At 37.2% G+C, this 13,925-nt stretch overlaps 1 protein-coding gene across 1 annotated transcript in view; it reads left to right on the forward strand.

The window, feature by feature from the left end:
* DHX15 (DEAH (Asp-Glu-Ala-His) box helicase 15) overlaps positions 1-13,925 on the forward strand; it is a gene marked incomplete at its 5' end in the record, with an annotated part of 41,051 nt that overhangs the window by 12,943 nt on the left and 14,183 nt on the right. Inside the window, 4 exon segments of the mRNA XM_009866296.1 lie at positions 5,503-5,670; positions 9,626-9,712; positions 12,340-12,489; positions 12,675-12,783. Coding sequence (XP_009864598.1) covers positions 5,503-5,670; positions 9,626-9,712; positions 12,340-12,489; positions 12,675-12,783 — 514 coding nt within the window.

A 13,925-nucleotide genomic window follows, 5' to 3' on the forward strand; every position in this document is an offset into this window, starting at 1 on the left:
TAGTATTTATTAATACAAATTAAAGAGAAGTGAGTGGAGGGAGTTGGGTGGGATTTAAGTATTAATCCTGTAAGTGGTACTTCTGAGGTTAAGCTATAGGAACACTCAGTTCTGTCCCTCTTGGTTTCAAATGCTAACAGTTTTCCATCAGGTCTTTTCAGATCATTTCTGTCAGATTAAAGAAAGGGGTTTCTTTAGGGACCTTCCTTTTGTCCCCTTCCCATGCTGTCCTTCTGCAATAAAGGATGAAAAGGAACCTTTAGTGCTGTTATGGTGATGGAAGAAAAAATGATTTGGTGTTACAAATAAGAGGGATAGGAATTCAAGTCTGTTCTGTGTGTTGTTGTAGCTGAAGTAGTCTTTGTGCATGTTCTGAGATCAGGGATGCAAACAGTACTGGGCAGTATGAGATGGAAGACAAAGGGACAGGGTGCGAAAAGACAATCCTGAGCATTAAAGAAACTAAGGTTCAGCTGGTGCTTTCTGTGCTTGGTTTAACTGTTTCAAAGGATTAGGCTGTTAACCAGAGAGCAGCATTTATTACTCATTGTACAAAGAATAAATGTTACCAAGTCTGCTAGGCTGTAACATAGCAATTTTATCTGTGAAGTATCTCCAGGTGACACCTTTTAGAATGGTTTGGATTGGAAGAGACATTAAAGATCATCTAGTTCCAACCCACTACACCAGGTTGCTCAAAGCCCCATCCAACCTGGCCTTGAACACCTCTGGGGAGGGGGCATCCACAACCTCTCTAGCCAAAATGTTCTGGTGCCTCACCACCTCAAGGTGAAGAACTTCTTCCTTACATCTAATCTGCCAGTTTAAAACCATTGCCCCTTTTCCTATCTCTGCATGCCCTTGTAAAAAGTCCCTCTGTGGCTTTCTTGTAAGCCCTCTTTAAGTACTAGAAGGCCTCTCTAAGGCTTCCTTGGAGCCTTCTCTTCAGGCTGAACAAAGCTGTCTCTCAGGCTGAACAAAGCTGTCTCTCAGCCTGTCCTTATAGGAGATGAAATTTTCTCATTATGTTTCACTGGAGCTGGAGCAAAAGTTCTTCTCTGTGTCAGCTTGAATCATTTGATATAACCAGTTATTTAATTTGTAGATGTATTGATCTGCCATGAGAAGGGAAAAATAAAGCAAGCACTGTGCTTTAAATTGAGATCTTGATATTGGTGTCCCCATCCATTTTGAGAATTCAGGACTCGTTTTGTCAGCAGGCTTCAAACTCAGAATTTCCCTCTTGTCTGGTGGATCTTTGCATTTCTAGATGCACAGAAACATAGCTTCACTGAGAGGAATAAAAATTACTGCACCCAAGGAGTTTTTTTTTTAGGCACAAGCCTGCCCTTGCTTTGGAGAAGTGGGTTAAGATGGAGTAAATATCCTGTCAAATTCAGGAAGCATAAGTAACCTACTTACTGTTCTGTGAAAATATAGATGTCTGCACTGCTGTTTCTAATACATCAGAGGGAAACTGTGCACCCAGTTCTTGATTTGTTTTCTAAACAAGACATTGCTAAGTATTGCATTGGTTCCAATACAGACTGAGGACTTGCTGAAATTTGTGGCACTATAGAAATTCCTGTTGAAATCCTGAAGCTTCTTGTTGTCTCAGAATTGCTTTCTTATATGTATAAACTCCTGCATGAAATCCACCTAGTTTAATGGGTATTCTAAATGCTGCCTGTTTTCTAACAGTTGTTTGAAAACCAAGCAGCCTGCTCAGGAACGTGTGTAGAACCGGCCTTAATCATACCAACTTCTTGGGAGGAATGCCATTTAAATTAACTTAGATTTGATATGTGAAGAATAATCTTAAAATTATTTACCTGGTTACTGCTTTTTTTCCACTTGTGTAAACTCTTTATTTAGCTGTGTATGTACAAAATAACAAATGGTTGCCTCTCTCATTTGGATGTTTCGGTGACTTTGTTCTTCCTAGTTGAAAAATACTCGCCACTCTGTTAGCTCCTTGGTTACTATTATATCCATAAAAAGAAGTATTTTCCCTTTGCTGATACTCATCTGTCTTTGGAGCTTTTCCAAGGAGAATCGCTTCTTGATAGTGTGGAAGAATGTTGAGGACTCCATGTTGATATTCCAAGTGTACTGCTATGGAGTTCTTAACTGTTATTTTGTTTTAGTTTCCATAGTGTCATAGCTGACCTATAGATACTGTATGTGTATTGTTAATTCATTCTTATTTGTAAAAGCAAGAAGTTTTTGGAAACTTTGAAGTACATAATAGACTCTCTGGGACAATTCTGGTGGGTGGATGTTGTGAGGTATAGATATGTTGAGTTGATGTGGCACTTGCAGCTGAAGATAAATGAGCTTTTTTAGCTTGTGTGTAACCTTTTACCTTTTTGTGGGCTGTTTGCTATTTACCTTTCAATAGTCAGCTCTTTTTAGAATGAGTGCACTGATGGACAATTTCACTGACTATAATTTTGCTAAGAACTGTTTCTCAAATAATACTTCTAAGAAGTTCTTCAGTTTTGTGAGGAACTAGGATCAAGTTTGATCTAGTAACTTTAGTGTTGCCTGAACTTCACACTTTTTATGTGTTAGGCCTACTTTCTTCTCTGATTAATTCTGAAGCAGGTCTTTGTGCTGATGCCCTGGGCACTCATGGGTCTAACAGCGGCTCCTTTGATCCCCTGTCTGTTCCTGCTTCTGGTACTCAGGTGTCTGCTGAAGTGGTTTGTGAGATAGTCAGGGCTCTGAGGAGTTTTCAGGCATAATCTAAGTGCAAGGCAAGTTCACTTTACTTTCTCTCCCACCAAGAAAAAAACCCTCATCTGAAGTGTGGATTGACGGAATAATCCCTCTTCAAGGGGTTTTGTAGGTGGTTTGGAGTAGATGGTGCAAATATTTAAATGTGTGTCATCTTTTTTTTAAACAGCCGTCTTAAATTGGGACTGCTGAATTAGATTGGCTTAATGTTCAAAGGATTAAAGTTAAGATTGTGCCTTTAACTGTGTCTCTTGTTATCTCCAGACTTAAAATGTTTTAAGGTGATATAGTTGTATCTTTAACATTTAAATGGATCCTTAATACTTTGAAACTAATTTTACTACGCACATTCCTTCTAGATGTGTACTTTGGGATACCAGTTTCAGTTGTCAGCTGGAACCGGAGGGTGGTTGAGAATATAGTTTGAAGAGTAAAGATACTGTTTTCTGCCAGTGTGGTTGGTAAAAGGAAACTACCTTTTTTTTTTTCCTTTTTTTTCTCGTTTTTCCCTCTGGTGACTTGCATCCTTCTTTCAGCAGTCAAGGATGAGAGTAGTTAACTTGGCAAATCTGCAGAGAGTAATAGTTATATATGTACTTGTCATCTCTATGCTGAAGTGTTTTAATGAGTCCTGATTAGGGGTACTTTGAGACTACATTGGGAAACTTGAGGGGAGAAAAGCACTTTTATCTCTTCTGAAAAATGTGATAGAGGTGGCTGTGAACACATGTGGCCTGAAGAATGTAATGTTTTCATTTATCACTGCTTGCTTGTATTTTACTATCTCTTAAGTATAAAACTATCCTGCGGTCTCCAGGCATTACTGTTCAAGATTAAGCATCCTGTCCAGCATCAAAGCTTTCCCAATTACATAGTGTAATCTGCTCAAATTCCATGAAGCAGTGTAGTGACCTTCAGATCAGGAACTAAGGTCTGCTCTATATTTTTATTTTAGACTTGTGTCTTTTTGAAAGGTACAGCCTAGTTTTGTATTAAATATTTAACAGGCCCAAGTATCAGCTTGTCAGGAGTTTGGGTGCAAATTTGAGGGGGAATACAGTTGCAGAGTCAGTCAACTATTTACTTACAACATACTGTCTTTTTACATAAGCGTCATTGTTAAAGTATTAATTTACTGAGCTAATGTTTATGATCTGTCAATCAAGTTAGGTTTTTTCGTTGTGCTGGGAGGGTATTACTGAACTTAACACCACCCCCCCTTTTTTTTTTCTATCAGCAGAACACCAGATATTGACGTCTGGGTAGAGAAGTTCATTCTCTGGTAATAAACCAGTAGGGGGCATTCCAGCTCAGTTTCTTGAGTGCCTCTTACATTTTATGAGGGATTTGTTGGCAAAGTGCACCTGTGTTTAAAAGGTTTTTTGGAAGTGTCTGCAGTTCATTCAAATTGGCCAGATAATGCCAGAAAGCATTAGGCTTACTATTGCTAAAGAGCTCTTTGACATCAAAGAGGAAGAGCCTTTGTTTTGCCATGTTTACATTACTTATATATGCTGATCAATAGAGAACATGAGTATTGTATTGTCCGTACTTCTTCAAAATATACTCAGTACAGTTGTGCTGAAAGCTTACAAGTCTCTTTAAGAACAAATGAAAAACATCTATCTGAATTTGTCGTTTCTAAAAAGGAGCCTGGTTTTGGATTTATAGTTTAAAGCAGTGACTTCACAGACTTTTTAGATAACCTGTTCTGTATATTTGCTTTTGAGAGTCTTAAGCGTCACTTCATCTTCAGGCTGGTGACTTACTTGTAATAAGGGAGGTCTGGCCTCTTTTCTTGGAGTGTGTTGTAGCCATTTTTTTTGCTTTTGCCTACTGTTGCTTCTTGTTGTGATGTCTTCATTCTGCCATCAGTAGTTCAGCTAGAATATCAATAGTTGGTAAGCATGCCTCTTCGTTGTACCGATGTAGGCTCTGTAATTTTGAAGTTAATGGATTGTGTATTCATTAACCTAAATTTCTGTGCACTTTAATTTTCATTAAATCTTGACATAACTATAGGTCACCTAGTTGACTTAAGTGTAGTTATTTTAAACTGAAATGGAAGTATAAATGATTGGGCTGTGATGAACTTTTTTGTGTGGTAAGTTAATCAGAAAATAGGCTAGGAAAAGCTAAGGTAAAAAAGGCATGAAAAGTCTTTCTCATCTTCAGAGTATTTCATTGACTTTTCTTAAACTTAAATGGGTTTTCAGTTAATTTTAAAGTAAAATCTGAAACACTGGATTGAGAGGTTTGGTTTTGAGCATTCATGTTTATACTCTAAAGGTGTTTGTTCTCATTAGGTACAATGAAGCAAATCTTCCATATAATTGCATTAGTGATACGTGACATTAAAGCTTAATTGGCTTATTTAAAATATCTTGCACATCAATTTCTTTTAGATTGTGAAAATTGAAAAGGTCATGAGTGCAGTTTAATATTCCAGGGTGAGAGATTTCAATTTTAGTACAATTTGTAGAGAATTAATTAGGAAACATGACTAAAAGAAAAAGGCTGTTGAATGCAAATTAGGCTGTTCATTAGAGTATAGAAGCTGAAGCATCCTGAAGTATTGTGGAAATTCAGTTGCAAATTCAGTAAGCACCTTGATTGATTTTCTTTATTTTTATTTTTTAAGTAGAAGTTACTGTAATTGTTCTTCAGGGTGTAGGCTTAATATAATTGTCATGAGACACTCTAAAATAATACATGCTGCTTTTCTCATGGAGTTCTTTTTTAACTTATATTTTTATTTTGCAGGAGATTGATGAAGCCTGCAAGAGGATAAAACGTGAAATTGATGATTTAGGCCCTGAAGTTGGTGACATAAAAATCATTCCATTGTATTCCACCCTTCCTCCGCAGCAGCAGCAAAGGATTTTTGAACCTCCCCCACCTAAAAAACAAAATGGAGCAATAGGAAGAAAGGTAAGTAGTGTGTTGTTTTACTATGCTGTTCAGTAACTAGATACTCACCATTTCGTAGGTAATTAAATATGAGTTTCTTCTGCTTTAAGTGTATTTGAACAGCAAGTAGAAGGTAGGATTTTTATGAAGCCGTAATAAATCCTATATTTTATCAATTAAAATTTTTAGGTAACTTGGGAGTCTGTTTCTCATTGCAATTCAAACTTTTGGCTTCCATCTCTAAAGTCAGAATGTTCTAGTAACAATTTGATTTGACTGAATGGCAGTGGCATTCATTTAAGTTTGAGAAATACAGTAAGTCAGATTGAATACTGAATTTGACAAGCATGGGATTTACATGGAGGGATGCCCCCCTCCCCGCCCCCGCAAGTAATTGTTCTGACATGTTTTGTGGTTGTGTGTGGTGATGTGGTTTTGGAAACAAGAGAGTCGATCACTTCAAGGGATGTTATCAGACAGATTTTATGTTTCTCAAAGTTTATGAGAGGTTGCAGGTTAAGACGAGTACACTAAAGTTGGAGGTTCATGTTTTTTGTAGTAGTGAGGAACTGACATTCTTTTCGTTGGGCAAAATGGATTGAGAGACAAAAACTTGAAATGGTACTCGTGAATGTTCTTCATAAAATTAATAGTTTAATTCCTGAATGCTTGCATAAACCAAAGTAGAAACTGTGATCATTTCTCTAAAAATTAACATTTGGAAGGAGTCTTAATACAGCTTCCGCAATGATATTGGAGACTTCGGTGATTACAAAGTTCAGGTTTTGAAGGTCAGAGCTGAATCATCTGCTCTAGGCAGGGTTTGTTCCTTGATTATTTGCTTTTTTTTGATGCGGTACAGTGAATGTATAGTGCTAGCGACAACTTTCTAGCATTCTGGAAGAATAAATTTCTTTTTCCTATTGAAATTGACTGCAGAAAGCTTGCAATCCGAAATCATGAAACTAATGCTGCAACAAGATTGTATTAGGAAATGAATGAATGAAATTGCTTTTCAGTGATAAACAAGTGATAGCTGTGTATTTCATTAAATTTTCATGCATGTTTAAAACTGTGCACTTCAAAATAGACAGTTTCTGGGTTTCTTGATAAAGGATAACAGATGCAGTGTGTAGCTTTCATTATGTTTAACTGACAAAGCTGGTATCAGTGTCTTAATAGGAAGACACTCTGTGTAGCAACTATTTTACTACAAGAAAAATTACTGTTCTGCAAAGATAGCAGCTGTAGGCAAAAGCAGGCATGAAATCTGTAAGGAACAGATTCAGACCTATAAATGCATTTTGATTTTTTTTAAAATAAAAAGACCCACTTTTCCTCTTTGCCGACTTTGGCTGAAGTGTTCTGACTTCTGTATTTTGGATTTTATCTCCATAACAAATGTAGTGGGGAGTGAAAGTGTGCTTGTCTGTGTTGTAACTTTGTTTAAATGTTGGTTTAGTTCTGTTTGCTCTTAATGATCACGATATATAAAGTAGGACCGTGTGTTGCTATGCCTCCACTGTCTTACAAAATGTCTCCTATCACATAAATGGGGAATTAAACCTAGTTTTTAGAACTGCGCAGGAGAGTGAGTTAGCAGGAGGTCTGAATCATTTCAAAGACTCAAATGGCAATAAAAACTAAGTGAAGTGCTTGCAGTATCCCACTAAGTACCTCCTGAGCTTTAACTTTGTGAAAGAAAAGTAAGGTACTGGAAGCTGTGTGGCATCTTGCAGCAGTAGTGATGGTAACAGCTAATACCGACAGCTTGGCTTGTTTTGTCCTCTTAGATGTGCTAGACAAGATCAGCTATTACTGCATGAAAGCTTAAGATTAAAGATAAAAAGATGCTTTTACTAGCTACAGTTGAGCAGAGTATTTTGTACTGTGGAAGAAGATGAAGATGACTTGACAAGGAGCCTTTCTGCTTCCCTTTCCTATCTTATTCCTTCTTACCAAATTATGTTCCATTTTATGTTTCAGGAGTCTTAAAAATTACTAGTTAATACATGTGCAATATAGATGCTATGTACATTTTAGTATTCAAAGTAACTTGCCTAAATGAAATCTCAAACTTCTGTATCATGCCATTAATTTGATATTTAAGAGCATTTTTAACGTAACTATTTCAGTAATTGCAAAACTGCAGTTAAAGCTAATTAAGTACAATTTACTGTTTTACATAGTTTAGTGCTAATTTCATTTGTTTTGATTTCCAAGTAGCTGCACTTTCATACGGGTTAGAAAGATGTGGTGTAATCACCTTAAGTCTTGCCTCAGATTTCTTATGTTTTTTTTCTTCACTAATTATGGTTTTTATGCAATGTGACATTAACAAGTGAGATCTGTACAGAATCCAGTGTGCAAATAACAGTATTCTCCTTTTGCCTTTGGAAAATTCTGTGTAGTTCAAGTACAGGCAAAATTCCTGGACCTTTGGACTAAGCATACTAACAGTATGGAGTTAATGGCATTGAAGTGTCCAAATAGAAATTGGTAATTAAAAGCAGGTCCAAATTCTGATGCTGCTCTTTAATTAGTATTTCAAAATTCTGGATATTGACGCTTTGTTATGTTAGTAGATCTGGAAAAAGCTGAGAACTTTTTAAATAAGGTACACTTGAACAGCAAGCTGGATGTGCATTAGCTAGCCTTTTAATGTGGGAGTGCTAGTTTAATTTGCATTTTCAATGACTTGCATTTTCAATGACTTGCAGATTTTTTATGGAAATGTATTGTGCTTCTGTGTCAGCACTTAATTGCGTTGAAGTTTGTGGCGTTTATCTTTAGTCTGTGCAGGTTACATGTGAATGAGAGGTGCATAGGAGTATATTTTTTTTTTAGGAGTTCTAAGGAGCATGTAATTTCAGAACTGAATACCATAATTCCAAATTAACTTAACATTTTTTTCCCACCAAAGTATGGCTTTCAATATGTAGTAGTATTTGGGCAAGCCTTGGACCTTAAGTCTGCTTAGAGACAAGCTGAGAGTACTAAGTAGCTGACTGGCAAAGTGATCAGCCAGGAGGATGAGGAGTCAGCAGGATTATCAATCTAGTCCTGTAATTCAGAACAAATTGTTAGGGGTGTCTCAAGTTCTAATTGCTAAACTGAAACCGTGATAAAATACTCAGACAATAAGAGTTGAAAGATAAGTAGTTCTGATGAAGTGCTGACAGATCTTGGTCTTTCCTGAAGTAGCTGGTTAAACTTGCTAATAATATGTGAGTTAATGTGGTTGCTCTTGTGATGAGAGCTGATGCTATCTATAGGCTGTTAGACCCCATTTCTGGACTTAAACTTGAAAGGAATGGTGAATCAAGCCTTAGAGTTCTGTCACATTTGCTTTAATTTTTGCATGAGACTTAACCTCTAGAAAGTTCCTAGAAATTTAAGAATGTAACCTTAAAAATACGTAGAGATATTTGAATATCTGGTAATCAAAAAAGACGAATTTGAAATTAAATACGTTACTCATGTTTTTATCAGAAATGTTTTTATAACTGCTTTATTCCAAACAAAGTACAAGTACTTGCTGTGCTGGTACAGTTATATAACCTTTGATATAATATTATTTAACTGGTTTGACCTGTTTAGGCTTTTTAAATAAGGCTTTTAACAGGTGATGTTAAAGGGATTCTGTGTAACTTGACATTTTGTAGCAGTGATGGGAGAAAAATTTTGAGGATCAATTTGTAAGTAAAATGTTTGCTGTTATGTTTGTTTTTCTCAAAATTGCTGTTTGTTATATTGTTGATGGAGACAAAGGTGAGCAAAAACAGTGGAGAAATATTATTCTGATTTCAACAGAAGTTCATCTGGTTGATTTCAGATTGACCTGTGAAAGTGGAGCACAACTCTGGTAGTTACTGATGAAGGGAAATTTACTGAAAATTCTCAGTGCAGAGACAGAATCAGAGCTCTTCACCTTCAGGATGAAGTGGTTGCATTTACTATTTTGTTTTTTTGACAGGTTGTTGTGTCCACTAACATTGCTGAGACATCATTAACAATAGATGGTGTTGTGTTTGTAATTGATCCTGGTTTTGCAAAACAGAAGGTAAGTATGATTTTGGTTTTGTTTAAGTAGAAAACGTACTGGAATATATTTTTTTCAGGTTACCATTCTCAGTTGAAATCTTGACCCTGCTTGTCTTAGTTTTTTTTTGTTTTTGACTTATGTTAAGGTTTAACGTATGTTAGGTTTGCACTTAGTCTACCAACTTAGGATATCTGGAGCAGCCCAGAACAGTGCAGTGAATTTTTTTTTAAAAAAGTTGAAATGTGAGGATTCTTAGTTAGGCCTGGAATATGGATTTCAAAAAAATCGTAAAACATTGAGATTGGAAAAGACCTTTAAGATCATGGGAGCCTAGCCATTAGCCTAGCAATGCCAGGTCCTTTAGTAAACTATCTACACATCTTTTAAAGCACCTATCTACACATCTTTTAAATACCTCCGGGAATGGTGACTCCACCACTTCGCTGGGCAGCCTGTTCCAATGCTTAACACCCCTTTCAGTGAAGAAATTTTTCCTAGTATTCAATCCAAACCTCCTCTGGTGCAACTTGAGGCCATTTCCTCCTGTCCTGTCACTTGTTACTTGAGAGAAGAGACTGATTCCCACCTTGCTACAACCTCCTTTCAGATAGTTGTAGAAAGCAATGAGGCCTCCCCTGAGCCTCCTTTTCTCCAGGCTAAACAACCTCAGTTCCCTCAGCTGCTTCTCATAAGACTTGTTCACCAGCTTTGCCCTTTGAACACACTCGAGCACCTCAGTCTCTTGTCATGAGAGGCCCAAAACTAAACACAGGATTCAAGGTGCAGCCTCACCAGTGCTGATTACAGGAGCATGATCACTTCCCTACTGCTGGCCACACTATTTCTGGGCTCCCCAGGTCCTTTTCTGCCAGGAAATTTTCTAGCCATTCTTCCCCAAGCCTGTAGCATTGCCTGGGGTGGTTGTGACCCACGTGCGGGACCTGGCACTTGACCTTGTTGAACCTCATACAACTGGCCTCAGCCCATCAATCCAGCCTGTCCAGGTTCCGCTGTCAAGCTTGTCCACCCTTCAGCACATGAACACTCCTGTCCAACTTAATGTTTCAGTCTGCAGACTTACTGACAGTGCACTTGATCCCCTTGTCCAGATCATTGCTAAAGATACCAAACAGAACTGGCCCAGGTTCTGGAGAAACACCACTTGTGGCCGGCCACCAACTGGATTTAACTCTGTTCACCACCACTGTGGGCCCAGCCTTCCAGACAGTTTTTCACTCAGAGAAGAGTGCGTCTGTCCAAGGCACAAGCAGCCAGTTTCTCCAGGAGAGTGCAGTGGAAAATAGTGTCAAAGGCTTTACTAATAGGCAACAGCTTTCCTAGATACTTTAGGAAGGGTGCTTTTGTACTGTGTCTGTGTTTGAGAAGTATTAAGTAAAACCAAGGCATCACAGGAATATAAATAATTATGCTAGAAGCTGCCTTTTAAGTCATGTTAGCATAGAAAACTCTGGCAATAAAATGAGAGAGAAACAATACCTAGGGTAATCCTGTGTCTTGTCAGTATTTATCACGCACTGTTGTAGGCCTGAAGATTATCACTGAGCTTGTATTATGCTTCTTGGAACTTCATGCATGGGATGTTGAGTGGAACTGAAGTAGTTTGCCTGCAGTTAAGCCAATAACTAGAGAAAGAATAAAATACAAGTCTCTCCATCTTCATTTAGGTTTCTCACTAGCTATAATTGTCTTTATAACTTGAGTTCTTAGACTTTTCCTTTAATACTCGTGCATTGTCAGCCTTTTAAACTTTTGCAAAATGAGAGATACACTGACAGTATTCACATTCTGCTGTATCTTCATACACCAAGTTTCACTCACCATTTAGGCTGAGTTTTTTTCACAAGTAGTTCTTGTATTGGAAGAAAGCGTTCTGTAATAAGGAATAATTTTTTTTGTACATGTGTTATATCTGTTCACACCAGGAGGGTATTAAAACATGGACCAAAGAAACTACTATCTGATTACTGCCTTTTTTCTTTTTTTTTTAACAGTATATTCTTTTCTGTGAGCCTTAATCAGTTGGCAAGGCTGCTCTTTATGTATGGCTGCAATGCAAATTTAACAATAAATCCCAGCATATTTTATACTGTGACTGTCTGCATGTACCCTTAAATACAGTCTTGCTTTGTCATCGATCTGATTTTTACAGTTGCATTCAACCTTAATGTTAGATTTTTCAGACCTCTAGAACATGATTATTCAACCTCATAATTGTATCAAGACAGCTTTTTTTTTTTTCCCATGGAATTATTTGAGCATCAAGAGTGTGTTTAGCATGCTGTAGAATAAATTGGACACACTCCTTCTGCCGTGAAAATCTTATCTAAAAATACATGCATTTAAGGAGGACAGGGAGGCTGGCAGGAGTTGTTAACAAATGAATAAAAAATAAGTGCTGTTCTCTAGGCAGTTGTGTTTGAAGGTTTCTGACACTGATCCAAAGGCATTTGTAGCCAATTTTTTTTTTTCCTTCTTTCAGATACATGCAGCTTGTGATTTGCTAGTCAGAAGCCGTGTTTTGAAAATAAGTTTCAAGCGGTCTTTATTTTTGTAGATACTTGTTTTATCCATGAGTTGTGTTCATTCTTTCCTTTCTTTCCTGCTCTGATTCCACTTTCAAATAGGTGTACAATCCTCGTATCAGAGTGGAGTCTCTCTTGGTGACTGCGATCAGCAAAGCTTCTGCTCAGCAGCGAGCTGGCCGTGCTGGTCGTACTAGACCGGGGAAGTGTTTCAGGCTTTATACAGAGAAGGCTTACAAAACAGAAATGCAGGTAAGATTACTTTTCCCCCCTCCCTCTCTTTTTTTAGATTGCTTATATAAGAACATCTTCTGATCAGTACAGGCAGATGAGTGCCATGCTACAAAACAAGATCAGAATTTGAATGTTTATGTAGTTTAGAGTGTTTGGAAGAAAAAGTGTAATGAATTTTGTTTTTTTTTTTTTCTTGCCCCCAGGACAACACATACCCTGAAATTTTGAGATCTAACTTAGGATCTGTAGTATTGCAGCTCAAGAAGCTTGGTATAGATGATTTGGTGCACTTTGATTTTATGGATCCTCCAGGTATCTGTTTCCATTTTATCTTGTCTACTCTGATTGTTATGTTTTGACTTCTGAAATCTGTATATTGATGAATGTTTTATAGCATTACAACATGGGATAGATTATTTTCTGTTTTTCCACTGTTTTTATTGTAATCCTTAAGGAGTGTCTTCTGTTTATCCTGAAATTTTGTGTTCTGTGTTTTACCAAAGCAAGCTTTTTATGCATCTGTCTGCGTAACAGCTTTTAATGGAACCAAGGAATCTACTGAATGCCCCTTACCTGCAGAAGATAAGATAAAATTATGGGCAGTAGAAAACCTATGACTCAATGAGTGATGCTTTTTGTGGTGGTGGTTTTTTTTTTTTACTTCTTAATTACACACTCTAATTGTGTCAGTTGACAACTGTACGTAAACAAAATTGACTAGTGTTTGTAAAGCCAAATACATGTGTTTGGCTCAAACTATCCATCTATGCATCTCCCTTCCAGCAGTGCTAAATTTTCTTAAATACTTCAAAAATAACTGGGTTATATTTTGCTTAAAACAACCCCCAACGAAATACATATCGATGTATTTATATATGGCTGAAGTTGGTTGGGTCATATTCCCACTTACCCCCCCCCCCCCAAAAAAAAAAAAAAAAAAAAAGTTTTTTTTTTTTAAAAAAAGTAGATCATAATATTAAGGGATTTTCTGGAGCAGATCTACCAAGGAGGAGTAAGACAGCAGGAAGGCTTTTGGATTTCCTTCTGTTTTTCTTTGTGGGTGTAATAAACGCTCACTCTGAGGAATGCAGGATTAAGAGAACATTCTTAAAGGCTCAGATTTGTGAAACGCTATAGATACATAAAATTATCGTCGCTGAGATTTTTAGGACTGTATTCATCTATTTTATGTGAAACAAGGGAAAGTGGCATCAATACGTTGGGGGGAAGTGATACTGCTGCGATACTGAGTATTTCACAGTGCCACTCTGAATTTTGCAAAGCGGTCCTCTTTAAATACTCAAAGCTGTTGATCCAGTTAAGAGCAAATAAGTGACACTTATTCCACCCCACAGTTAATTCATGCATGGATGTGTGTAACTGGATTCGGTAACAACTTCATGTTTGGAAGTCAGTTGAATGGAGAATGAAAAATGAGATTGTTTATCTTTGCT

Source organism: Apaloderma vittatum, unplaced genomic scaffold, assembly GCF_000703405.1.
Source record: "Apaloderma vittatum isolate BGI_N311 unplaced genomic scaffold, ASM70340v1 scaffold18903, whole genome shotgun sequence".
NCBI lineage: Eukaryota > Metazoa > Chordata > Aves > Trogoniformes > Trogonidae > Apaloderma > Apaloderma vittatum.